We start from the raw sequence: 26,607 nt of genomic DNA on the forward strand, positions 1-26,607 counted from the left end.
GTAAACAAGTAAACACTCGATTCCACATTACATACATTGTATGCTAGCGACTTCGACACGTTAATAAAGTTCTTATCTTATCTTATCTTACTATGCATGTGACATGCACGAACCAAAACGGGGACGGTGATAATGTTGCCAGATACTTGCTAAATATAATCTTTTTACCATGGCTAGGGCTTTTTCAGATACGTAACGCACCTTTGACATTAACTTCACCAATTTGCCTGTTAATCTGGGGTAAATACGACACTGGCTCTTCCGGCTCATATGAGACCTAAGGCGCAAATAAATGAGATAAAGTAACAAATAAACATCTGCATCGAGCATTAACAGCAACGAATACCGCGCAGAGATTCCTTTCTTTTCACAAAAACAGTCAAACATGGAGAGTTAAGTGAAGCTATGTGACATTAGTGTGATTGAATTTCGTAAGACTCACGCTTATTGCATAGATTCCCTCCTGAAGCACAGTGTCGACAGTGGTGTTGAAGCTGTGTTCTTGGCAGTCCAGTTTTAACCCGGTGTGAACCAAACGTTTCTGTTCAGCAAACGTGAAATAGACTTCAACTGGACATCCAGGGCAGTATGAACCACGACAACAATATTTGTAGGTAGCTGTGTCCAGGAAGTAAAATTATAACAGTATAATTATCTAACAGTGTGTACACTGAGTACAAACGATTTAACCAAAAAATAAACAAAACAAACCAAAACAATCTTACTCCATAGGCAATAAGCGTTATCCAGGGCTAGCTGCTTCTATAATCGGTCTATCATGACCGGTTACGGTTCAAAGGTGCGATGTTTGAAAATAAATGTCTCATATTCCGCATTCAGACTTAATAAAATCTACAGATGCTTGGGTGACTCGCAGGAAACTACTGCCAATCAACCATACAGACGTGTGCGTGTTTGTAATCTAATTATATAGCAGTCAGTTAATCCAGTATTGTTAACACAGCTATTATCCTTTAATTTTTGGAAACTGTCCAAGTTTTCAATAAGGACTTTGAGTAAAAACGCAGAAACTGTCCAATTTGGGAAAAAAATACGACAGTCTGTCTCAGCCAATGAAATTAAGCTATTAACCTTACGAAGATTATCGAAGGCCACACGAAACCTTCCGAAGATTTCCGAAGATCACTCAAACACTCCCGAAGATTTCCGAAGATCACCCGAAAAATTCCAAACACTTCCGAAGATTTCTAAATATCACCTGAACATCTCCGAAGATTTCCAAAGATCATTTGAGTACTTCCGAAGATCGCCCGAACACTTCCGAAGATTTCCGAAGATCACCCGAACACTTCCCAGGATTTCCAAAGACTTGTGACAATCTTCGGCGATCTCCGAAGATCACCGGATATTTTCGAAGTTTTCCCAAGTTTCGGAAGATCGAGGGCTCAATCTGTTTTTCTTCAGAGACAGTTACTGTAGCTGTATTACCTCACGAGCTATATAATTAAGGTGGCTGAACACAGTTTTTGATACCTGTGTTTCATTCACCTTTTTCTCTAAAACCCTTGATCCCTCGGTCGCCAAAAATGGCAGCAAGCAAGTTAACAACACAAACTTTGGTTTTTTGATGGTTAAGATGACGTATGTGCCGTTGCCATGGCAACATGAATAAAAATAAACAGGCCTTCAAAATCGGTTTTGTTTATTTGTAGAAAATCTAGTCATTACATTTTCTTTACAATTTGCATGCGACAAGTTTGTAACGATTCTCACAAGTTAACACCATTATGTTAATAATTTAACAGAGAGATCTTTAATTTATCCCTTGTTGAAGGTTCACTGGAATATCCAGAATTTCCTTTGTTAAAGTTCAATTATTTTCAATACTTCAGTTACTTATTTCCTAAAAAAATTTCGTGCCACATTTCGTGAAATTCTAATGAGTGGTTCTCGAGAAATAGGCGTATTTCCGAGAGTGCAAATTTTCATTCAATCGCAATTGTTTGACTTACTACGTATGCGCTGCATTTAACTGGGTTCTTTCGGTAGCAAAGAAAAAGCTGAGAATTGCTGGGTTCTTTGCATCGTTACCTTTTCTAACATATCTTTGTGATAAAAGACTAAAGCCATCAATACTCTGCGTTCAATTATAGAGAAAAATAGCGCAGATAGTGCGGGCGTTGAGTAAGTAAAATGATCGCTCTATAGATAGTTTTCACGTGACGTCATCACTTTCGAAAATCTAAAACTAAAGAGCCACCAAAGTTTTTATCCACATCAGGCATAAGAGGCGGTATATTTATATCTGTTTACAATTTTACAGCTCAATAGCGTGCTTCGTTTGGAATTCAGAGCATTTTGAATTTCAGGGTTATGGAGGTGCGTGACACAAGGCTACGATCGAGTTTGACGAAAAATATATACTTATCTCATGATTTTGAGCCTTTTTAGGAGTTAGAGCATTATGAAAAGTGCTTATGTAAATGCTTGTTTGATCAGCACTGATAATCAGTCGCCTAGATAGCCAAAGTAAGTTCCAGATGTTTACACTATTTTCCGGCCGCCATATTGGTGTACCAGGGAGGTACACCAACATGGCGTTTTCATACTGGGCTCTGCAAATATCTGCGAAACATTTCGACGAATATCTGAAGTTTGGGGAAACGCACAGGCCTAACACTTGGAGAAGTGTCTTATTTTTGGTATCTTCTATAACATCGTAAGTTCATAGCTTTTTCTACTGGATGGTTTTCGATTTATTTTTTTATTGCGTCACAGTGAAAACGATCTATTGACGGCATGTTTGTTTTTTTGCAATCCTTGCGCGCGCGCCGAATTGCATCAGCAAAAGCGCGCGCGAAAACTGTGTTCGGCCACCTTAATAAGTAACAGGACTACATGCTTGTCCAATTTGGAAATAATTGGATTCGAAAAAATTCCTCTGACAGCCAAATTGAACTTGACCTGCGGCCTCGTCCAATTTTGGCTCTCCTCGGAATTTTTTTCATCAAATTATTTCCAAATTGGACAGCATGTAATCCTATTACATATACTAATCTTGTTATAATCACTTCGACTTCGGAGAGGTTTCTTTTGAAAAAAAAAAACAAAGATTAGGTATAATCCGCTACATGCGACCTTGAGACTAAAGGATAATTTTCCAGTTCATAAATCTTAAGACCTCAGACCTCTAATATGCCTTGACAGAAAGAAGAATTATCGTTCTGAGACTATAATTACCTTCGATAGCAAGCTTTTGGCCAGTTGTCACAGTTTTCGGAATAGAATTTATCTGAAAGTCTACAAAACCTACCCCTACAAAACAAAACAATAGAATAAGTGAGTAATTTTTTGGATAATCGCGTAGGAAGTCCCCTTAGAAAATGCAATGTAGTTTGCATTTTATTTACCCATATAACACGTGCCTTACCCATATAACAAGTGCCTTAGAACTGGTTATAAAACGAGATCGAAAGAACATATCAGATTACGTGTAATCTTTGAACATCCTTTGAAGCGCCGGTCAATATCCTCTTGTGAGTGGTGCTGTTGGACAGTGTAATGCACTTTACTCTGCCAACCCAAAGGAAATTACTGTCAGTTCCGGCCTCAGAGGGTTAGACTATCCAGGCAGAATTTCTCCGACTTTCAAAATTGTAGTATTTTGTACAAGTGTGTTTTTTTTAAAAATATAAGTGCGAGTAAAGTTATGTTACGGTCGTGTACTAAATGTCGATTTAAATCGACTTTTGTAGCAAATTAAATATTGCCTTAGAGTTTTCAATTATTTTTCCCTAGCAGTGAACAATTAATGCTACTGTCAATAATTAACCGAGGTAGCTAGAGGTTATAGAGATGGTACATTTACCTGGCCGAACCCAAAACAAATGCGAGCTTTCAATTGGACGCTGGTAGGTACCGTCTGGAAACTTCATTCCCACTGATACGCAGTCGTCTTCATCAGATTGTTTCATAAGTGTCTCAACAAAGTAAAACCGGCATTTACTTAATAAAATTTTCCTCGAAGTCTGAACTGAAGGATATCTGAGAGAGTAGGAGGAGTAAAGTCAGAACAAAAATTAGCTAGCATGCCAAGTAATAACTGATATCAAGAGAGGATGAAAGGTAAAGAGTTACATGTAATTCCCCATATTATGGGAAGATGCCCAAAGTAAACGCTCTCAAGTTATTTTTAGAAATGGTACACAGTTATTCTGCGAATAGGCCATTTTACAGTTGTGTGATTAGTTACCTAGCCTATGAATGCATGGAGGCTGAAGGTGACCTTGCTTTGATACAGACCTCTCTGCCTTTCTCATCTAAATTTCAACTAGCTAGCATAAGAACAACTTGATTTGCACAACAAAAGGCCAACTCACTGAATAGGCTACTGTAAAATGGTATATTATGTTACCACGCGCGTTGCACAGATGTTCTCGTGGAGGTTTAAAATGGCTATTTTTATACCCTCCTGGGATTGCCGAAACCGGGAGGTTTCCAGGAATAATCAGAAATAATAGCGGAGCTCCGCCAAGCGGAGCCCCATACTCATAGAACCTATGAATTTCTTTTCTCGTGGTCATCATGGCTAGCGGTATTGCTCGTGGGCACGTACACAGGACGACGACGACAAAGTCGCAGAACATGGCGGCCATACTCCAGCCAATAGGTCGACCGAGGCATGCAGGCCTTGGTTTACAGCGTACATCTGTGATATTGGAAATCCATGTTCTGGTCAATTGACACCTGTCAAATCAAGTTATCCGCTGACCAGTATCACTTGGCCATTTCGCGGGCTCAAGTTTAGAACGCATCATAACTTGTTTTGGAAATATTCAATATAAAAGCAGAAATCCGTGAAAAACGGCCCATGTCCCAGAAGGTTACATTTCGCTTCGCGAGAATGAGACTAGCCCTGATGCATGATGACATCAGCCTCGCTTGGAAAATTCAAATTGCAAATTTTATCATGGACAAGTTTCCAAAGCAGAAAAGATGAAAGAATACCCTTGTGAAACAACACAAAGGTATATGAGGTTTGAGAAAATTTCTCGACATCATGAATAAATTGTGGCCAGATTAATTTGATACACTTTCCTCATTTGAATAATAGTAATAGTAATAATAATAATGACAATAATAATAATAATAATAATAGTAATAATGATAATAATAACAATATTTATATACTGCTACACGTATATACAAAAGTTCTAAAGCGCCTTACAATAAAAAGGAAAACACAAAATATAGAAAACTAATTATTACCTACGATAAAAACGTGTCATTCAAAAAGATAAGTTTTGAGAGACGACTTAAAAGGCTAACACTGGAGCTACACTTGGTATAAATGGGGAGACTGTTCCATAGCTTTGGGGCACATACTGAGAAGGCGCGATCACCATAAGTTTTCAAGTTTGATGGAGGAATTTTTAGCTAAAAGTTAGACGCTGACATCAATGGCCTACTAGGGATATAGTTGTGAAGCAGGTTACAGACGTAACACGAAGCAAAGCTGTGGAGAGCCTTAGAAGTAATTAAAAGTAATTTAAAAACAATTCAATATTCAACAGGCATGCAATGAAGCTCCTTAAGTAATGGCGTAATGTGGTAAAACTTGTGACCACCTAAGATTAAGCGAGCTGCGCAATTCAATATATAATATAAGCTGTAATTTGTGGATATAGCAGCGAGGGAGACCATACAATAAAGAGGTACAGTTATCTAGCCTGAACAAACGCATCAACTAAAATCTTCGTATGCTTGGTAGATAAAAACTGTCTAATACGATAAATGTTACGAATGTGAAAATAACAGGACATGCAAATGTCGGTGACATGACGCTCAGAGTTCAGTATGTTATCAAATATGAACCAATGCTCCAACGTTCCGAGAAAAAAGTCCAGAAAGTCGAAAAAAAGCTCAATCTATCAGGTCAAAAAGCTGACTAGTAGTGCGTCGAATCTTCTGAAATTTTTGCCAGAGATAGTTCAGTCATTGTTTTTAAGGTTTATGATTTTATATTTGTGGGATCTAGAAGACCTTAACATGAATGTAATATGAGTTTCATAAAAAACCACTTAAACCCACATTTATGTCATACACGAGCGACCGTACTGCAATTTAAAAACGGTTGACTGGAACGAGTTGTACTTAAAAATGTATAAGCTGATGACTTACAAGGTTGTTGTTTGTAAAAGAGAGGAATGCTTTTGGATTATTTTTAAAAATACTCCAAAAGCGCTCCGTTACAAACAAGAAACGTTCATGTCATCTCTGGACAAGAGTCGTGTCCATTTCAAAGGAGCTGAAGTTGTAATTTTGTGTAAATTTCTCCCACGTTCATGAAAAAGATCCACAAGATCCCTTAAAAATGAAAGCGTAACTCAGGAAAGCTGTGTCTGAAGTCTGTTTTGTCAAATAATCAGACGATTTGAGACGGTACCGGTTTTTTAGTCCTTGTGGCCACATTTTCGGAATCAAGTTATTCGATTCTTACCGACATTCACTCTCATGTATATAAATAGCCAAGAGAAATATCTATTCCTACCTATCCCACTGATTGTGACTTGTCTTGTATCTCTGCTGCATTTCCACTAGCAGAATTTTTCCTAGTTCTTCATCGCTGTCGCTATTTTCAAATGTGTCGAGCCATAGCTCACAAGCATCATCACAGGCAACATAAAATGTGTAATTACCACTTTCTGGAACCTTGAGGAAGGGAAAAAAAAAAAAAGAAAATTGAGGTTGTTTAACCGCTGGTAATTGGCTTGCAAGCACCCAACTGGTTATCGTTGCATGTTTTGTAAAATCAGGTTTACTGGCGACTGATGAAAATACGTTTGCATGATTGCATTTCCACACAAAAATTTCGTTAGAAAGAATTTCCTAAAGAAGTTTCATACAGGGAGAAAACCATTTTACAGCTAACATTCTATGAAGGTACATTTTATCGATGTAGGTTAAGAGAATTACCTGAAGATATGCTGTCAGACGCTGCCCGTAACTTGAGTGAAAATTATACGGAGCTTCAAAGTTTTGAAGAATGTTCACAAGATCAGGGTTGTTTGGAAACCTCTTATCGTCCCGCAAACTTGCTATCGTTCCCAAACGTATTTTATACCAAAGTTCCTGGCGAACACCATGAACAGTTGTTTTCTTGTCTGCAAAAAGTAAGCGGAAATTGTTAAGAACCCTTGCTATATGGCGACTAAATCACTTTCCCGTTCAGCTTTCCCTTCCATACATCTTTAGTAGCACGATTCTCACCTGTCGCGGTTATTAAAACTTCACAGAGGCTGAGAACTTCTGCTTCGTCAGCCAATATAGTTACGTTTGTTGCCAATATCGATGGTTCACACATCAGTAGTCTTCTTTTTTCCGCTTTCCACTCGTAAACTTCGCAGTCCGCCTTTAATGCGGAGATCTCGTTGTTCCTCAAAATCACCTGAAGGTCTGACAATTCTGTCAAACAACAGTCTGGTCTATTAATGATCCAGATCTTGTAAACAAATGCTGCACTTTTCAGAGTTACACTCCACCAAACCCGCTGGCCCTTTGAAAAAAATTAAAATAGTATTTTCTTGGCTTTCAGCATAACATATCTTGGTATGTATGTACCATACTGTATAGTCTGCCCGTCTTCATATATTTTACCTACTGTTACTAAAATTGATCTGCTACTGGAGTATCCAAAGCGTTAGTCTGGCAACAACTTAGAACGCGAGTGCTACTTTTACAAGACATTGGCAGCATTTTTTCAAACTTTGAATATGCCGCCTACCCTGTGAAATGCTGTGAATGATTTGAGCTACGTACAGTTTTCCCTTTGATCGTGAAGCATGAAGCGATGTTGCCATCCACAACGTGGAATGAGTTACCAATAGTTTCAACCGGGGAAACGTGGCTTGTCGGTCGGCCGGATACATAGTTCCCTAAAATCGCAAAGATAGGAAAACCAATCATAAGGACCCTTTTGGGTATTTTCATCTCCTGTTTTGGAGACGTCCTTCGTCATGTTACTGTATGGGAATGAACCAGGCAGTATTTCGAGACCTAGCCATTCTGGCAAGCGTTATAACCCTCCTGACTTTCACGTCATTTTCTATGGTTTTCCTCTTCCTCCCCAGTTTGCATTTACATATACGTATTTACGTATAACGATTTAAACCCAGGAGTATCAGTAGTTTGTATAGTGTGACCGTCTGGGTGAGGATGGTTCTTGAAAGAGCTGTTGTTTGTAAATTGCGTTTCGACAAAATAGTGGAAGTCATGTCCAAAATCAACTGAAAAGCTTTTGTAAGTCAATGGTGCCATAGTAAGCCATTTCCGAGTTGCTCTTACCTCTCTTTCAAAACGAGTCTTGGTACACAACCTGTCATATTAAAATTAGTTTTTCTTACATGTTCATTGTCTTGCAAATCAAACTCATTTATACATGAAAGGTTGTGCACCAGGGCTTGTTTTGAAACAGAGGAAAAAAGCGTGGAAATGGCTTATTCACGTCCGATTCTCCTGTATGTCATAATCTTTTTAGTTCTTCACTTGATGAACCTCTTCATACATCACTGAGAATATTAGTCCTCTCTTGCTGACAGCAAGAAACGAACTGAAGGACAAATGTGAACATGCTAATGAAATATTGTACCAAATCTGGTATTTCACAATTACTAGGCTGTTTGCGTTGGCATATTAGCTCTCAGGTGGTCATCTTTTCTGTGAAGTGAATTTACTAATCATACAGAAAATCAATAAAAGGCGAATCTTTATTTGCCGAGGGTTTATGTGTCACAATACAACCATGCAATAACACTGACCATGCAAAAGCACTTACTCTCGTGTGTTTCACACATGTAGCCTAGCGTGTAAGAGCAAGATGTCTGCAAAAGCTTCCATTCCAAAGAGCCCCTAACTAGAGCACCACACTCTCCACTCCAAAGAGCATGAGGATATCCACTGTGCCAAATGTTGGTTGAGATTATGTTTCCCCCTAACCACTGCCAGGTGCCGAACTTTCGAATTCCTATAAACGCTTGTACGTTAACATCCGGGAATAGATTATCTATCACAGTGAGATAGCTGGCGATGATTTGCCTTTTAATCTCAGAATCAACAATGGCTAAGTCGCCCCCCTGTTGTAAGCAACGTTCACGGGCTGTGTCCCAGGTGACGTAAGTATGATTTCCAGATATTCTAAAACATATTCCATCCGCTTCGAACCAGCCATCTTCACAAGATCCTTGGACAAAATGACATTTGAAAAAAATATAAACACTCAATGGCCGTCGAAATTGAAGTAACAGCTGCTATTCTTTAACAATCAGCACTGAACGAAAAACAAAACAAAAAAAACAACAACAACACAATTTCAACGCCAAACCATTCGAAGCGCTTGTTGTTAAAAGCTGTTTAATGGAAGTTGTAACCAGTTTCTATAACTTGCAACTAACTGCTAATCTGCTAATCTATTACTAATAATTACTTGTACACGTATTTTTATCACGCAGAACTACATGACGCAGTTTTCCAGAATCATAAATATGATGCGCAACAAACTACAAGTAATTCCAAAGACGTTTCCAACCAATGTCTTGGACGAGACATATATTTTAAGTGGCAATAATCAACTTTCTTACTTGAAACGTGTTTTTGCCTTTGGCAGATGTATGCTTCCTTTGTTAAACAGTCTCCATCATTAATTCGCCAGCCTTTCCCTTTCCAATAATCATTCCATTTTTCTCCTAAAATCAGATCGCCGCACCAACCATCCCCTGAAGGCTCGTATGGACCCCACAGGGAGAAGTACTTGTTGAAAGGGAAAGACTCATTTTTAACTGTGATCCATTGCCCATTATTGGTATGCGCAGCATAAGCACCAGTATAAAAATAACTCAATTGGTCTAAATAATCGTCAGTAAATTTAGTTATTTTGTGAGGCTCCAATCCACTTTTTATCACAGCAAGACGTCCCCCACGGGTCCAGCAATCGAGTCTAGCGTCGCCCCAATTTTTCTTACGAAGTAGGTGTACTTGGAAACAAGTTTCGTCAAATCTTCGCCATCCTGGAGGACAGGAGTCAGGTACTGCAATGTTTAAAATAGGTATAAGTAACGTGGATATGGATACGCGACCTGGGTAAACGGTTGATGCAATTAACCTTAGCTGCAGAGAGGAGAGGAAAACGTTCTTATGCTTTTGATATCTCTCTAGTTGTTAATGGTGGAAACCTGTCGAAAAGACATTTCTGTACATTTGCCCATGTTCATGATTATTTCCTAGGCTTGCTCGACAACTATCGCATAGTGACACGTAGAATCAAACAATTCTCTCAGTAATTCTTCTGGTATCCAGAATTCTTGTTATTTCACATTTCTCAATTACTGGAATAAACTGTATTTTCCTAGACGTTCGCTCATGTAACCAAAAGTGGATACTTCAGAGCATATTTCGCGCACTTTGTCATCATCCTACGGTATTTGTTGGCATTCTTTGAAATGAAGTTTGATGTAACATGGCGCTTTTCACTTTTTACTCACCTAGCAGTGAAACGTTGGCGAAGAAATGCTCTTTAGTCTGCTGATCACAGCAGGCTTGGTAGTCATCCAAAGCAATCCCAGCAGAAAGCCTCGAGCCTCGGTTAATAAGCAGCACCTTTCTGTAGCCTTCTTGGTACGATGTTGTTGAAGAATAAAGGAAGTCTAGAGGGAAACACTGCAGATCATTCAATGAGAGCTGCACAGTGACACTTTTACGACAAAAGACTGAATCCGTTGGGTAAACATAGTATATTACGTCTGTTGAGCTGTTTCTAGTTTGAAGAGTTTGTAACGTGAACTGATAAATCCAACCACTATGAACAGGAGTTCGGTCCAGTTTGAAATCCACAGGATCTGTCTTCATGAAGGCATGCAGCGTTTGGATGACTATACCACAAATAAAAAATGAGCTATGGTTTAGTGATCTCTTCAAGTGGATCAAGGATCAAGGATTAAGTGTGGCTCATGCCGAGATATTTTTGCGATATGAAATATACCTCGTGTAGTCTGATCGTCTGAGTGAGGTTGTACTGAAAATAGCTGTTCTTGGTGCATGACGTATCGACAACATTAGCGGTTTTAAAATTCTGACGATAACTTTATGGCTTAAGTGACTTCCTGTAAAGACTACGGATAGGTGTGCAAAATGCAAAAATCGAATTCCCTCAAACTTTTTCACAAGAAAGCCCTCTGGAAACTATTTAAGAAAATACAACTTTTAGTTCGTTTGGATTTATATTTTTCAAGTAAAGCGATTTTTTAATTTTCACCCTTGGAGAAGCCCTCGAACCACTGAAAAATGTGCTTCGTATTTGCGACTCGTGTAAGAAAACTAAAACAAATATCAAATCTATTTCGATATTAAACAATTCAATGACTCTTCCTTTACAAAGTACCGTTATTACAATTGGAAAAAATTCAAACCTGAATTTTTTAAAAAAATTCAAATTTACCCTCCTAAACAACAATATCAGAAAGCTCGATTTTGGCAAATTTTAACGGCAAAACTCCCTACCTGGTATATGGATTCCGCTCTAAAGATGGTATTCTATAGAAAGAGTAAGGCTTCCTCTGTCGTTCTGTGAAATGAAATTTTGGGGCAAGTTAAACTGCGAATTTAGACGACCGAAAATATTTACGGTACTCGCTTGAAGTTTGACCTTCGAACTTACAGTTGTCTTCATGAATACAAGAGATAGCCTAAACAACAGTTGAAATTTTAGCCTGAATGCGGCCCCTTCTCCCATTTAAATGATTTATAGTTATTTTTTATCTTCTCTGGGCAATTTTATCGAAAGTAATATTTTTTTTACGCTGAAAAGGAGTTCTAACTTGTTTATGAGTACGTGCGTATTTGTTTACTGAAGCGGAAATTTGTGGATATTAAGTTTATTCCATTTATGTTCTATTTCGTGTGCTGCAAGGCGTTTCGTGTTCTCATTAAAAAAAATGGTATTGCCGAGCAGAAGGTTTTCTTCTCAGATTTTAAAATAACATATAGTTTTTGACTTAACGTCCACATGCATGGCTTGATTTACTCAGCAGCGTTACACCGGGTGTGATAGCGCTAAGATGGCGTGACGATAATTGACAAATCGCTTTTTGCAAATCGAATTCATCAAAAAATATTTATTATATCTTTTGACATCATAATGCTTCGAGACTACTTGATAAAGACTCTTGTGAAAAAAGTCTACAAAATTTTGAAACTCTCATGACGGTGAAATGAAGAACCTGGATCTACTATTTTTATGCCGCGGTCGTGTGATCCTCGAGTGTGGTATCACATGACAATATCAACTGAAAAATGGCCACCTGCAGTTATTCTCAAATCGTCGGTGGCATGTGCGTCACGTGCGGTCCCAGGGTTTCGAATCCCGCACATGTTCAATTTGTTAAAATTGGATAATGTGGCAAAGATATTCGAGGTGTGTTCAGAAACGGCGGAGGTCTGGGTATCTGTACTTATTTCTAACGGATATCCCTCCTCGTTTGTACAGCAGATCACAAAGGCAGAACAACCCCAAGAAGAGAGCCCGAAGCGGAATTTAAATCCACCGCCGTTTTACCTTATGTCCAGGGAGTTTCGGAGTCTCTCTGCCGCTGCCTAGAACAACAAGGCATTCGCACCGTCTTCAAGTCCGACACGACACTTCGGTCACACTTAGTGCGACCAAAGGACACCGTCAACCCGGCTAAACAAGATGGTGTTGTCTACAGGATTCCCTGTGAGTGCGGCAAGCTATTCACATAAGCTATTCACATAAGGAAGCTATTCACATAAGACTTCACCCTAATAACATCAACAGGGATAGTGGAATTGAAATTCCTGAAGCATGGATGCGCACGATCAAAAAACACAACAACAGGAGAACAGTACAACAGCGGACCACCGAGGGAACATCTACTCGTCGGAACAATGGAACAATAGGAGGATCGAAATGCACCAATCACAGCCGACCTTTGTGATATAAATGATACCGTGTAATTAGTCGACCTTATCGCCAGAAGAAGACTAGCAGTAAGCAGTCGAAACGTCGCGATCTACATTTCAAGTGACCACATCGTGAGACAAACGATAATACACTTTATTACGAGAGCCTACAGGCAACAAAATTTGCGTCTGAGGGTGGAGTCTTCTTGACTGAACCAGATCTATCCCACGATTCCCTTTCTGGTTCTTCTTATGTTGTATCCATTGCTCTGAACAGGAAGAGTTCTTTTTGTTGCTACGCCACCTTATCCCCCATAGGTCCCGATGACGAGGACATACTGTTGTGTTCAAAATACCTTCATCCACGTCAAAACAACCTTGGAAACAAAATGTGTGATATGCGTTTACTGGAAGTTTAGTTTAACGGTAAGGGTTTCGAAAAATCTGACCCCGGGGATGTAAGCCCTTGGATAACATTAAGAAAGGCATCACAGAAAATGTCACGCAGTATTATAGGACTCCGCTTTCTTACGCATTTTAAATGATACGTGAGAATGTTTCGGCGACAGAAGGAAGCAGAGGAGCCATCCGCGTTTTTGTTCAGTGAATGGGATTCAATGCTGGTAGGTGCCTTTATACCTTATTTAACAAGCAAGAGGACAACAATGCGATGAGTCATCAGATTCGCGGATTTTGATAATAACAAGCGGGGTCTACAAATTATTATTATTTTTTCAGTCATCTCTGTAATTCCCTTATATGCCTACTACCCTAAAGTTTCTCTTGACTTATCTCTTGTAGTGAGGCAAGCCGACAAGTATTCCCCCCCCCCTGCCCCACCTTTAATTTTTAGTCCCACTTCTCCACGTGGTTAGTATTGGGATCATTTTCGTGGGAGCAACTTGTAAATAGCCGGGCCGCAATATAACTCAAGAGACTATAGTCTCAAGAGACTATTACACTTTTGCATGGTCAGCTACATTGAAAGAGTGCCATTAGATTTTGATTTCGCGTATCATAAAATCACGCCTTATTGGGCCTCATGGTGATTGTCTGTTACCGTAACATTCAGTATTTTCTCGATAATCTTTCGCAATATTTTCGATCTAAAGAGAAAATTGAATTACGAATACACTGACCCGCTCTACCCAACAGTAGCCTTGCTTCGTCCAGAGAAGAATCGCTCACATCAATAGCCTTCAAATCACCTTGAATGTCTTTGTCACATTTTCGAATTAAAACACATTGAACATGTGTGGGATTCGTAACACTAGGACCGCACCTGCCCCCAACGATGTGAGAATAACTGCAGGTGGCCATTTCTTAGTTGTTATTGTCATGTGATACCACACTCGAGGATCACACGACCGTGGCAAAAAAATAGTAGATCCAGGTTTTTTTTTATCACAGCAATGAGAGTTTCAAAATTTGCAGACTTATTTCACAAGAGTCTTTATCAAGTAGTCTCAAAGAAAGATATTATATTTATATATTTTTTGATGAATTCGATTCGCGAAAAGCGATTTGTCAATTATCGTCACGCCATCTCACCGCTATCACACCCGGTGTAACGCTGCTGAGTAAATCAAGCCATGCATGTGGACGGTAAGTCAAAAGTTATATGTTGCTTTAAAACCTGAGAAGAAAACCTACTTGGCAATACCATTTTGTTTTAATGAGAACACGAAACGCCTTGCAGCACACGAAATAGAACTTAGATGGAATAAATTTAATATTCACAAATTTCCGCTTCAGTAAACAAATACACACGTACTCATAAACAAGTTAGAACTCCTTTTCAGCGTAAAAAAATATTACTTTCGATAAAATTGCCCACAGAAGATAAAAAATAACTATAAATCATTTAAATAGGAGAAGGGGCCGCATTCAGGCTAAAATTTCAACTGTTGTTTAGGTTACCTCTTGTATTCATGAAGACAGCTGTAAGTTCGAAGGTCATAAACTTCAAGCGATTACCGTAAATATTTTCCGTCGTCTAAATTCGTAGTTTGAGTTGCCCCAAAATTTCATTTCACAGAACGATAGCGGAATCCACGTACCAGGTAGGGAGTTTTGCTGTTGAAATTTGCCAAAATCGAGCTTTCTGATAATGCTGTTTAGGAGGGTAAATTTGAAAATTTTTTAAAAATTCAGGTTTGAATCTTTTCCAATTCTAATAACTGTACTTTGTAAAGGAAGGGTCATTGAATTATGTAATATCGAAATAGTTTTGATAATTGTTTTAGTTTTCTTACACGAGTCGCAAATACGAAGCACATTTTTCAGTGGTTCGAGGGCTTCTCCAAGGGTGAAAATTAAAAAGTCGCTTTACTTGAAAAATATAAATCCAAACGAACTAAAAGTTGTATTTTCCTAAATAGTTTCCAGAGGGCTTTCTTGTGAAAAAGTTTGAAGGAAATCGATTTTTGCATTTTGCACACCTATCCGTAGTATTTACCGGAAGTTACTCTTAAAACATTTATAAAAGCTTATAACAGCAACTTTAGGTAAAAACATTTAAAAGCATTGTTGCCATAGAAGCGTCCTGTTACGTGTCTAAACAACAGATACACCTAAATATTCCCTGACACTTTTCTGGAAATTTCAGAGTGTTTCACGACTGTAGCTTGAATGTTATTCAAATAATATAAGAAAAGAGGAACATCACTTAAAGTCCTCCAGCTTCTTCCCCTCCCCACCATTTGGCTAAATAGAGTTAAAGTACGCGAGGAGAAAATAAAAATAATGATTATTAAAAAAAAACACTACGATAGAAAATATGGAAAATATGGAGCTGCCAGCACATGCAATGTACCTATCTGTATGCGCATCTCCAATTTACTGTGTGTTGCAAGTTGAAACTTTTAGACCCCTGAAATTTAATTGTCCTAGCGAACAATGAACTGCTATATCCATAATTTATGCAGCTATAGAGGCATCCCTTAAGCTCTAATCCAATCCCACTTGCACATCAGAGGCCGCTGCGCCCCTGAGAACACAATTTTTGCTATATTTCTTTTCAAGCAAAGAAATTAAGGTCTTTACTCACCTAGCCTTTGACATATACCCTTTGTCAATTTAATGTTGTCGATGGCAATATCGCTTGAATAGGAAAGTCCTCTTACACCTTCAATGACAATCTTAAAATGGAAATAACGTAATCATTTTCAAAACTGATAACTATGCTCGAGAACGTGACTTAACCGTCCTACAGCACAGTAAAGAAATCTCTTTAAGATTAAAATTGATACTGTAGTCACTCGCTGCAAGGCATCTAGCTAACGTTACTATTTTTTTGTTTACAATGTTATCGTTTTTCTTTTCTTTTTTCAAGGTGTCATTTATACAACAGAAACGTTCTACGCATATCTCTTTCATGTTACCGGTCATGGGTTAGGGTCTGGTTGTTTCTTAAACAGTTTATTAGAAATAATTCCCTCCTACTTGTTCCACCCCATCGTTTCTTAATGTTTCGATGTTTCAAAAATTACTGGGTAAAAGTCCCCATGTCAGTGGCTTTACATGACTTAGCCTTTAACTTCAAAGAACAGCTGATCGTTTCATTCAAGGTGTGATATACAATAATCTTAGTAATGTTGCATTTGATGGCTGTTGCAGTGCAGTATAGTACTTTTCGCCATTGCTATGTTCAGAAATGAAATGACACCGTTAAAACTAATAAGAAAATACCCTGTAAAAAGCTGTTACTCCATAACGCCAGAGAAGCACAGGCGAAATATTAATGATGGAGCGTGCGAGCAATAAAAAAAATTAAAAATAAGCAAGCGATTTTTATTTATTTTTTTTCCAGTATTTTTTACAAAGGAAAGCATTTTCTCTCTGTTTCCATCGATTTAGTCTGGAAAAACTGTGGAAGCACTCGCCTGTGGCTCGTGTAACCACTGCATTTCTTGACGTGAACAAGGAAAATCATTTCTTTTTTTTTTTCAAATTAATAATTTCACTTCAGCTGATGCAGCCTTAGCTAATCGATCACCTGGTAATCAAAGGATGAGTTAAAGAATACTGCAGCCTCCAACCATTGGTCGGGATGATTTCCCGTTTTGATCCACTCGACTGTTTCACTGCTGTTGATCTTCGTGTAGATTATTAAGCTTCCCATGTGGGCGCCATACATATGATACATCATTGAAAAACACTTTGGACCTTGCATTACTGGACTAATAAGCCTAACGTTGTCGCCATGTTGACGACCTGTGGCTTCCATATAAGCATACTTTCCATTGCCTATAGAAAAAAAAGATGTTATTTTTCTCTGCTTACAAGAATTGTTATAATCCTTTTATCATTAACTAAAGATCACACGAGGTGATAAGGATACCAATAGTTCGTATAGCATCAGCTTAAACTATGGAATCCTACAAGGTTTAAAACCTTTAAAATGATAATTTACACTTTATACTATTCAGTCTATTCAGTAGACTTTAATTAAACGTGCCCACGAAAATTACAGAGAATATATGCAATTCGTGTGAGATGGAGATTACCGGAATATATAATTATTATACCATTATAACTGTGTAAACTCAGTGCAGTGAAAAGAACACAAGTTATATTTGAAAAGTTTTATTTTAAAAGCACTTGTCAACGACGTCTGAATATTTTTACGTGCATTCAACTGTCCTAGTTGAAATATGACTGTGAGGAATATCTTACTATCATACGTTGCGTCATACCAGTGATCGAGTTTTCATAACTGCTGAAAGGTTACCTGACACATCCGATTGAGGTCCTGTAGTTACGCTTGGCGTGCTCCCTGACCATATGACCCAGGTAAACTTCGCTCTTGTCGATTTGTCATTTTCCCAGCCACAGAAAGTTGAATTATCAAAGTCGCAGTCTGAAACGATAGAAACAAGAAGATCTGTTAGATCTTATAACCGCGCTTTTAAAATTTAACTGTTTGCTTAGCACTACCGTCGGAACGCAGTGCACATTCCAAAGCAGTTATTGATGATTCTTTTCTTACTGTAGACATCACATCACTTGATCAACACAAACTGTATTATTGCACCATCAGTGGTAGCCATTGACAAATATCCGATGACGTAATGGTCTTAATCTTTGTAGAACTTTCTTCGGGATATGTATGGGCATGAGCGATATGAATGACATGATAATAACACTATTAACAACAGCTTTCTTTCTTAAAAGTCATGATTAAATTTAATTAGTGTTTTCCACGAGTAAAGGGCTAGCAAAGTAGTCACACAAGTCATATAATTTAATAATAAAACTCTATCCCGACCGATGTATCGATTTTGGCCACTCCAGTGACCACAGATTGAAAACGTGACAGAAAATTGGCGTTACTTTCGATGATCTCATCATTAGCCAATTATAGGCCATCTTTCAGCTCTTTTCGTCATATCCCCCCCTCGGGAGAATTTTGTCAAGTTAGCTAATTTAGTATGCAAGCCACCGTAATGGCGGTCACCGTCGACGAAATGTTTATTTGCTCAAAATTGGGGCAAAATCTTTCGGAGATGGAAATCAGGACATTTGTAAGGATACAGAAAGTAATTTGGGGCCGGTTGCTGGCTTCTAAGGCTGAATTTATCCAGAAGTAAGCTGTATTTTCGTTTTCGTGCCGAAAGCCGTGCGATGAAATGTTATCGGCTTGTTCTGCTGTCTTGTTCTGTTTTTCTCTTGGTCTTTCTTGTAGCCCGCCGAGGCCAGTCTTTCGTCTAAATCAGTTGAAAAAAGTTCGAAAAAGATGTTCCCATTCAAGTTTAAGCTCTCAGGCGATAATTCTGGAGATTTTTGGCCGAAACGTTCGGCTTTGTTATGTTCGTGTTTTTCGGTTGCTATGGGCGACCGTTGCTTCCTTTGTTAGGTCAAGTCTGGGGAGTGAGGTCACAAAGAAATTCGAATTAATTCTGGTTTTGTTCGATTTCGCTGAAATTTTAACACGATAAGGCTGGATTGTTAACGAATAGATTTACCGCCTGCCGATGTGTGGTAGCTATTAACGCTGAAGTGTTATATCGCTTCGAAGTCAGGGTTTTGAAGAGATTTTTTTGCAACATGTGGGTTCGGCGTGATTTTGTAATCGGAGGTTTTTGTTGACCCCGAAGGAAAAAATATCCGGAAAAGGTCATTTCATCAACGATTCAAAGGAATATAAATATGTATATGTTCCGAGCTAAATTTCTGGTGAAAAAATATAATTTTTGACAAACGCTGGGTTTTTAATTTTTTCCCGCGAAAGTCAGTATCGGAGATGAGATTTATTAATGTTTCAACAGCTTTTGGCGAGTAAACATCACAGGTTGCGGGACTAAAAATTTGGCCGAGTGGAAGCTTGGGTCTGGTCGCAGACAAAACTGCGAAAAAAAAAAAAACACGGGTAAACCATGAACCGCGCTCGGCCCATGGCCGCGCGGTTAAAAAAGACTTTTTCCTATATTCCTCTTCTAAACGTGAATTACGTTACTGTACTCGCTGCGGTCATACGACCATATCTGACTACCTACGGCAGCAAAACAACAACAATAATAGTTAGCAAATCGAATACGAATACCAGGAAGCAGGTTGACCAATTCTTTGTTTATTAAATTAAACGTGATGACAAATAAATGACCAACTGAAACTAAATGACAGTGCTCAACGTTGCTCCTAAATAAGGGGGTCTTTTCTCCTTTTCCCGAGATTCTGATGTAGCGACCGGGATTGATCAGTACTGAAAATGTTTCGCTGCGCAGCGTCCTCGATAGTCAGGTCTCTGAATCATCTCTCCGTCAATCTAACTGTGGCACCTTCCCCGTGATAGCATAATTCTATGGAAGCTGCCAAACAGGACAAACGTCGATTGGAGAGAAAATGGAAAAAATCCAAACTTGAGATTGAACATCATTTGTACAGTGCCCAATGCCACACTCATCAACTACTACTAAAAAACACAGAGACCTATTACTACCAGCAGAGGTTATATGTTCGCGATGACAAAGAACTGTTTCGGTTAATCGACAAATATTGCAGTCCTCACTTAAATAGATAGTTTGCAGAGCCTACCCAGTATATTTAAATTCTTTTCTCCGGCAAACCGATGATCTGTGAGAGCTACTTGACAATTGACTGCGTCGAAGTACAAACTAACCCAAATATGTTCACTCTTGAAATCAGCGGCGGGACGCTTTCTGAATTTTAAACCTGTTACAGCAAATCAAGTCAATGCTGTTGTTTCAATGTCACTTCCCAGGTCATGCGGTCTCGCTTCTATTACGACGCAGCACTGAAACGTTGTCTGGACGATTTCCTGTATAACCTTTCACCTCTCATTAGTATTTTAATCCTTCCTTCTCGATGATCTCGTTTCTTTCACTCTGAAACTTGTAAGTCACACCTATTCTTAAGAAAGCAACTGTACGGGCCCAATCGAATTGACGAGCACACCGCTGCATTTTACTCTGAAAATTTTTTATATTTGAGCAAAATTACTACTTCAACTTTAAAGCTCTCCTACAACCGACGTTTTGAACTCAACAACCAATTCACATCTCAAATAGAATTTGATTAACGTTCTAAAGTCTCCTGGGACGTCTGCACTGACGCCCGTAACGTGAAATGTATGGCACGTCGGCTTGTACAGCAACCCTCCATTCTGATGTTCTGCATAGTTACCTATCGCTCAAGCTCCAACCTTCCATTTCTTTATTTCTAAAGTTTCCGAAAGGACGATTCCCGCCTAGTCTGCATCGCAAACCTTCCCTTACGAAGAGCTTTTTCAGCATTCTCACCGCGCGCAAATTGGAGCGAGAGCAAAATATTCGAACTTTTCTCTCATTTTGTTAAGGTACGGGCAATCATTACGATGGTCACGTCGGCCACACTTTATTATTTTGCTTGCTAAGCTATACCACTGGCAATCCATCCTGTTGTTCATTCAAGGTGACGAAATCTTTTCTGATATCTTCGTATTTGCTTTTGACACTCTCCCATTCGAAACCTTAGTAATCCGTTTGAGAAGAATATGCACGGACAACTCCTAGCAGAAGTTCAATTTGTCGTTGTCCGACTCAAATTTGCTCAGTGGCATTAAGATTGACTCTAGTCTTCTTGTTTGGCGACATTTTGCTTCACCTTGTCGGACGAGACAACAAACTGCTTGGTAACCATCCCTTCATGAATGTTGCCGGAGTTACCGTTGTGTGTAAACGGTTAGGAATCCGAATACCCATTCAGTGAAAACGCCTACGAATCCGAGTACTCTAAAATTGATGAATCCGGAAACATTTACGAGTCTGGAAAAATCTCCTTTAGTGTCAACGTAGTCTTAATCAGTAACGTTGGCAGGGTAAGAAGCTCCCACGACCGACCCACCACTGAACGTTTTGTCCATGCGTTCATTTCATTGCTTCTTGCTTTATTGTAACGTGCACCTTGTCCTATAGCCTCCCTTCGGACTTGATTGAGAAATTTCAGCGCATTCAAAATAAGCTAAAATATTGCTGCTAGGCTTGTCCAAGAGATTATGATCTAAGAGAACACATCCCGCATACATGGGCCTCTTCCAATAATAATCTTTTTTAATCTAATTTTAGCGCTTGGTCAAACTGCGAGGCTATTTTAAGGAAAGATACCAGATTGGCCAATTCAATTGACGTAATAACCGGCCCTGACGGTTTAATTTTAACAGTTAATCAAACATGCACCTGGATCTTTGGAGCGCAGTTCATAAGGACAGATGGAGAAAAATTCTAACTGTCTGGCACTTTAAAAGAGCTTTCCAAAGATATCTTATTCGCTTTAGGCCGTTCAGTACTTTTTGAGAAACGACTTTAGAGTGGGTTAGAATGGAATTCTTGTCAGCAACTATAGCGCTTAATGTGAATCAGTCATGCAGAGAAATGACAAGATTAATAATTACCCAGGCAGTGAGGCCCGGGTTTAAATTTCGGCTCCGTTTTTTAAGCGATGACGTATTGTGTGACGTCATCGCTTTATGCTGGCATGCATGCATTCCTTTGGATAGTGATTTCGCATAGTTTGTCGCGCTTATGTCCGTGCGCTTATGTCGCGCGCGAATTATCACCCTGTGGAAGCGAAACGCACTCTGGGAGTTCCTTTGCTGCTTTCCTTTGCTGTTTGTAGGTTCAGCGGAGTGCTTTCAATTGTAGCTTTTAAAAGAAGCTTTAGGGGTGGATTTTGGTTTAAACAGTATCGGATAAATTTGCGTTCACGGGCAAACTCATAATAAGAACATATCCTCAATACATACAAGTTTAGATTGACAAGCTAAGTCGCACAGGCGATAGGTTAAGGCTTTGCGGCTTTCCTTTGCTGTTTGTAGGATCAGCAGACTGCTTTTAATCTATATGACAAGTATACAGTTAAAACAACAAATTAATTTCCGGTGAGGTAATTAGTGTTGCCAAATGTTTTTAAAGATAATAAGGTGTCGATTTCAGAGAGAGTAACATTCCTTTTGCGGGTTTCCTTTGCGGCTTTCCTTTGCTGTTTGTAGGATCAGCGGAGTGCTTTTAATTTCAGCTTTTAAACGAAGATTTGGGGGTTGATTTTGGTTTATACACTGTCGGATAAATTTGCGCTCACTGGCAAACTCGTAATAAGAACATATTGTCCATACATACAAATTCAGATAGGCAAGCAAGTCGCACACGCGATACCTGAAACCGCCTACATAACATTTACGGATTGGTAACGCAGTTGTACTTTTGCCAGTCTTGAAGTGAATTGAATGAGCATTGTATGAGCACTGAAATATACAGTTTACAGTGGTGATAATGAAGTCAGGGTATGATTCATTTGCAGTTTTCAGTTTTTTTATGAAGTTTTGGAAATGTGCTGTTTTATATTTTCCGTCAACGAAAGAGTGGTTGTGATTAAACAATCGATAATCATTTTGTCAGGGTAAAGACAATACGAATGTTCATTGATGACAAGTATACGGTTAACAGCAAATTAATTTTCTGTGAGGTAATTAGCGTTGCCAAATATCTTTAAAGATAATAAGGTGTGGATTTCAGAGAAAGAAACTTGTACTTTGCGGCTTTCCTTTGCTGTTTGTAGGATCAGCGGAGTGCTTTTAATTTCAGCTTTTAAACGAAGATTTGGGGGTGGATTTTGGTTTACACAGTGTCGGATAAATTTGCGCTCACGGGCAAACTCATGATAACATATCTTCGATACATACAGTTTTAGATAGACAAGTGGGTCGCACACGCGATATGACAAGTCAAGAGAAAATGATTTTCTCTTGGACTAGCATATGGTTAAAACAAGAAATTAATTTCCGGTGAGGTAATTAGCTTTGCCAAATATCTTTAAAGATAATAAGGTGTTGATTTCAGAGAGAGGAACTTTTCAGCGGAGTGCTTTTTATTTGAGTTGGTACATTTCGCTGACCCCTAGCACATGGACTAACAAGATGGACCTGGTACATGAACTACTTGAATGAACCACCAATAGACTACCCTAAATGTAAACCCCTAAAATTTCTAACCCAAAAGTTTAAGAATCAGTTTGTCTGCTCATGTGCCAATCTTCTAGGTACAATTTTTAAACGTCATCGCTTCTGCATGCATTTTTGTTCCTCGTTCAGTCACAAATCGCCGTCTGGTCTTTAAAGCGCATGCGTCACCTGTGCACGCGTACAGCACATGGAATTTACAGAAGTTGTCATCGTGAAAAGTTAGCACGGATTCCATGATTTCTAAGGCGATGAAATCATATACAAACGAACACACCGTTCGAGGTAACCAACACTAAAGGACATTAAGCGTTTTCGGAACGGGTCGGTCTGCAAGCCTTACGAGAGATCAATTTACGAGCGAACATTTTGAGTGAATTTATCAAGAATCATGTTGTACCAAAGGAGCCATCAACCGGGGCTGTCAACTCCGGCTTCAACTTGATAAAGAGCATCTTCAGAAGCGTCATCGTATTTTTAGACGTGATCGTGAACCAAGTAGAATCCCAGCACGAACTAAAGAACGTCTGAGCAACAAGAGCAGAAAGGTTAGAGAATTTGTTTACGAATGTATCTCTTCGAGTGCACCTAAGTAAAACGCTCTGAGAAACTTCGTTAAGTACAACAAAGATAAAATCTCGAACTAATCGATATTTTCTCGTAATTTTCTTGTGACAGAGTTATGTGTCTTTACAAGAGTGAAACCCATGTAGCGGATTAGTGTACATTTAAGCTGAATGTACGTGTATGTTGACCCTAGGAAAACAATTCTTGCCTTTCACTGTCACGCAATCCTGACGCAATAAAAAAATATTCGAAAACCATTTAGTGGATTAAATCAAGAAATTGTGATGTTATAGGAAATTAATAAAGATGACACTTCTCTCATTTTTAAGTCTCTACGTTTTCCCAAGCTCAGATATTCGTCGAATATTTTGCACAAATTTACAGAGACCAGTATGGAGCCGCCATGTTGGTGTACCTCCGCGGTACGCCAACATTGCGGCCGGAAAATAATGTAAACATCTGGAGCTTACTTTGGCTATCTAGGCGACTGATCATCCATACTGAACAAACAAGCATTTACATAAGCACCTTTCCAAGTACTTTAACTTCTGAATGGGCTAAAAATCGCGAGATAAGTATATGTTTTTCGATAAACGCGTTCGTAGGTCTATGTCACTCACCGCCATAACTCGGAAAGTCAAAATGTCTCGCTTGCTTGAGAAACGCAGATAGGACCCGGACGCACTGGGCAAATTTTTGTTTATTTTGCGAAAAAATCTGTCATCAATTCCCTGAGACAAGTGCGTCCGGTGATTTTTAGATCTACCAAATTTTGTCAAGGCCTACCAAACTTCAAAGACGCCGTCGTCCTGCCTCGGAGCAGGACAACTTTTTGTCAGGCGTGAAATCTGACAGATTTGTCAATTTACACGCCATGATTTGAAGGAAAATGTCAATCAAGAAAATTTGATCTCTATTTTTAGTCGGAGTATTTCAGTCCGAAGTCCGCCAAAATTAAATTTATATTTGCGCGGCAATCAACGATAAACATGGAAGATTCGTACCTCGGTATGCTCCATGACGATCCGTTCGCACAGTACAACTATTACGGTTCTCAAGTCTACGTTAACGTTCCAGCTGCATCTCCAGGACCAAGCTCTGCTCAATTTGTACATCCGTATGTCCACCTGAGTCAGCCGAGTACAAGTACAAGTGCAAGTTTCACGACTACATGTAATCAAATTGAAAGCGCGCAAGCGATGGTGTTAATTTCCATGTGATTGACACTTGTGGTTAACAAATATTTTGCTGTGATTCAGTGCGCCCACGCTTGATAAATTAAAAATTTGGCAGAGACAAAATTTGTCGAGATTTTTGGAAGGGCCAAACAAATTTTGTCAGTCCAGTGCGTCCGGACCCATAACAACGACAAAGGCTGAGGAAAATAAACCGAAACGTTTATAGACTGATATAAAGACCTTGACTCATTTCACGCCTGCAAGACCTGCAAACGAGTAATAAGCTATTAATCGATTCCAAGAAATGCAATCAAAAGCAGAATACCTTAAGCACATCGATTCGATTGAATCTCGTACAAATTCAAATGCAGAACATTTAGCTCAATTGCTCGTGCTTCTCAGTTTAACGACTGCCTGGGTACACGTAGCAAAACGTCTAGTTTTTGAAGTAAATTGAGGATAAACACATAGTAGATAATTTTCCTACCCAGCACTTTGAAAATGCTTTTCAAAGAGGCCTCTCTCGATCCAAACGATGTGGTAGTTCCAGAGAAACTCTGGTAAATATTACACAGAACTTTCGAAATTAATTATGCAAAAATTTGCATCGGTATTTTCGGAGCGAAAGTTCTAACAAACTGAAAAAAAGTATTTTAGCTGTCCTGAGCTTTGAAAACCTTTCAAAAGCGATTTTTTTCAATTTCATCCGTTCAGTATTTTTCGAGAAACGACTTTCGAACGTGTTTATTGGAATGCAATTCTTGTCAGCAGCCACGGCATGGCGCCTCATGTGAATCAGTCATGCAGATAAATGGCAAGACTTATTTTTGAAGTAGACTCAGGATAAACACATTGAAGATAATTTTCCTGCCCGGCACTTTGAAAAGGCTTTCCAAGGAGAACTCTCTTGATCCAAATGTTGCGGTAAGTCCGGAGAAGCAGCTTTTCTCGCTGTGGACATGCAAACCTGGTAAATATTACATAGCACTTCCAAAATCAAATATGCAAGCATTTGTACCAGTTTTTTCGGGGCAAAAGTTCTGAGGCCATCCCCTTTTTTTTCGTTTATTGTCGAATGCGTTTCTGATTTTGGGCCGGTCGGTCGGAAAAGGTAAAAAAAAAAAACAAACAAAAAAACCAAAATAAAATTGGAAAAGGAGTCTGGAGCTAGGAGGCCCGGTACCTCAGCATAATATCCGTGGAGCCTGGAAACAACAAGCTGTGGTTACAAAGTCAACATCGCGGCAATGGAGGAAGGAAAAAGTCGACGTCGTTGTTCAAAAGAGAACAGGGAAAAACTAAAAATCTGTAAGGCAAAAAATTGCTTATGTTTCAGATTAAAGTGACAGTTGTTTGAAATAATGTGTCATTGCTTTCATTGCCTTCTGTGTAATTTTTTTTTGTTTTTTTTTTGAAAACGCGAAAATCTGGGTCGGTCGGACGACGCTAAACAGAGAAAAAAAGGGGGATGGCCTAACA

At 39.0% G+C, this 26,607-nt stretch overlaps 1 protein-coding gene across 1 annotated transcript in view; it reads right to left on the reverse strand.

Annotated features, from left to right (window-relative positions):
- Positions 1–18,805, reverse strand: part of LOC110045286 (uncharacterized) — a 62,997-nt gene extending 44,192 nt beyond the window's left edge. The window contains exons 1-14 of the mRNA XM_089282538.1: positions 17,663–18,805; positions 16,928–17,178; positions 15,980–16,070; positions 10,497–10,883; positions 9,597–10,043; positions 8,795–9,199; positions 7,780–7,895; positions 7,231–7,516; positions 6,937–7,124; positions 6,512–6,672; positions 3,830–4,005; positions 3,202–3,276; positions 443–618; positions 202–277 (exon numbers count right to left, since the gene is read on the reverse strand). Of these exons, the coding sequence (XP_089138664.1) occupies positions 202–277; positions 443–618; positions 3,202–3,276; positions 3,830–4,005; positions 6,512–6,672; positions 6,937–7,124; positions 7,231–7,516; positions 7,780–7,895; positions 8,795–9,199; positions 9,597–10,043; positions 10,497–10,883; positions 15,980–16,070; positions 16,928–17,158 (2,815 nt within the window). The 5' untranslated portion in view covers positions 17,159–17,178; positions 17,663–18,805. The remainder of the gene's footprint in view (positions 1–201; positions 278–442; positions 619–3,201; positions 3,277–3,829; positions 4,006–6,511; positions 6,673–6,936; positions 7,125–7,230; positions 7,517–7,779; positions 7,896–8,794; positions 9,200–9,596; positions 10,044–10,496; positions 10,884–15,979; positions 16,071–16,927; positions 17,179–17,662) is intronic.
- Positions 18,806–26,607: the final 7,802 nt, after the last annotated feature.

This window comes from Orbicella faveolata, unplaced genomic scaffold (assembly GCF_042242905.1).
Source record: "Orbicella faveolata isolate gen_17 unplaced genomic scaffold, um_ofav_v1 contig_12, whole genome shotgun sequence".
In the NCBI taxonomy this organism is placed as follows: domain Eukaryota; kingdom Metazoa; phylum Cnidaria; class Anthozoa; order Scleractinia; family Merulinidae; genus Orbicella; species Orbicella faveolata.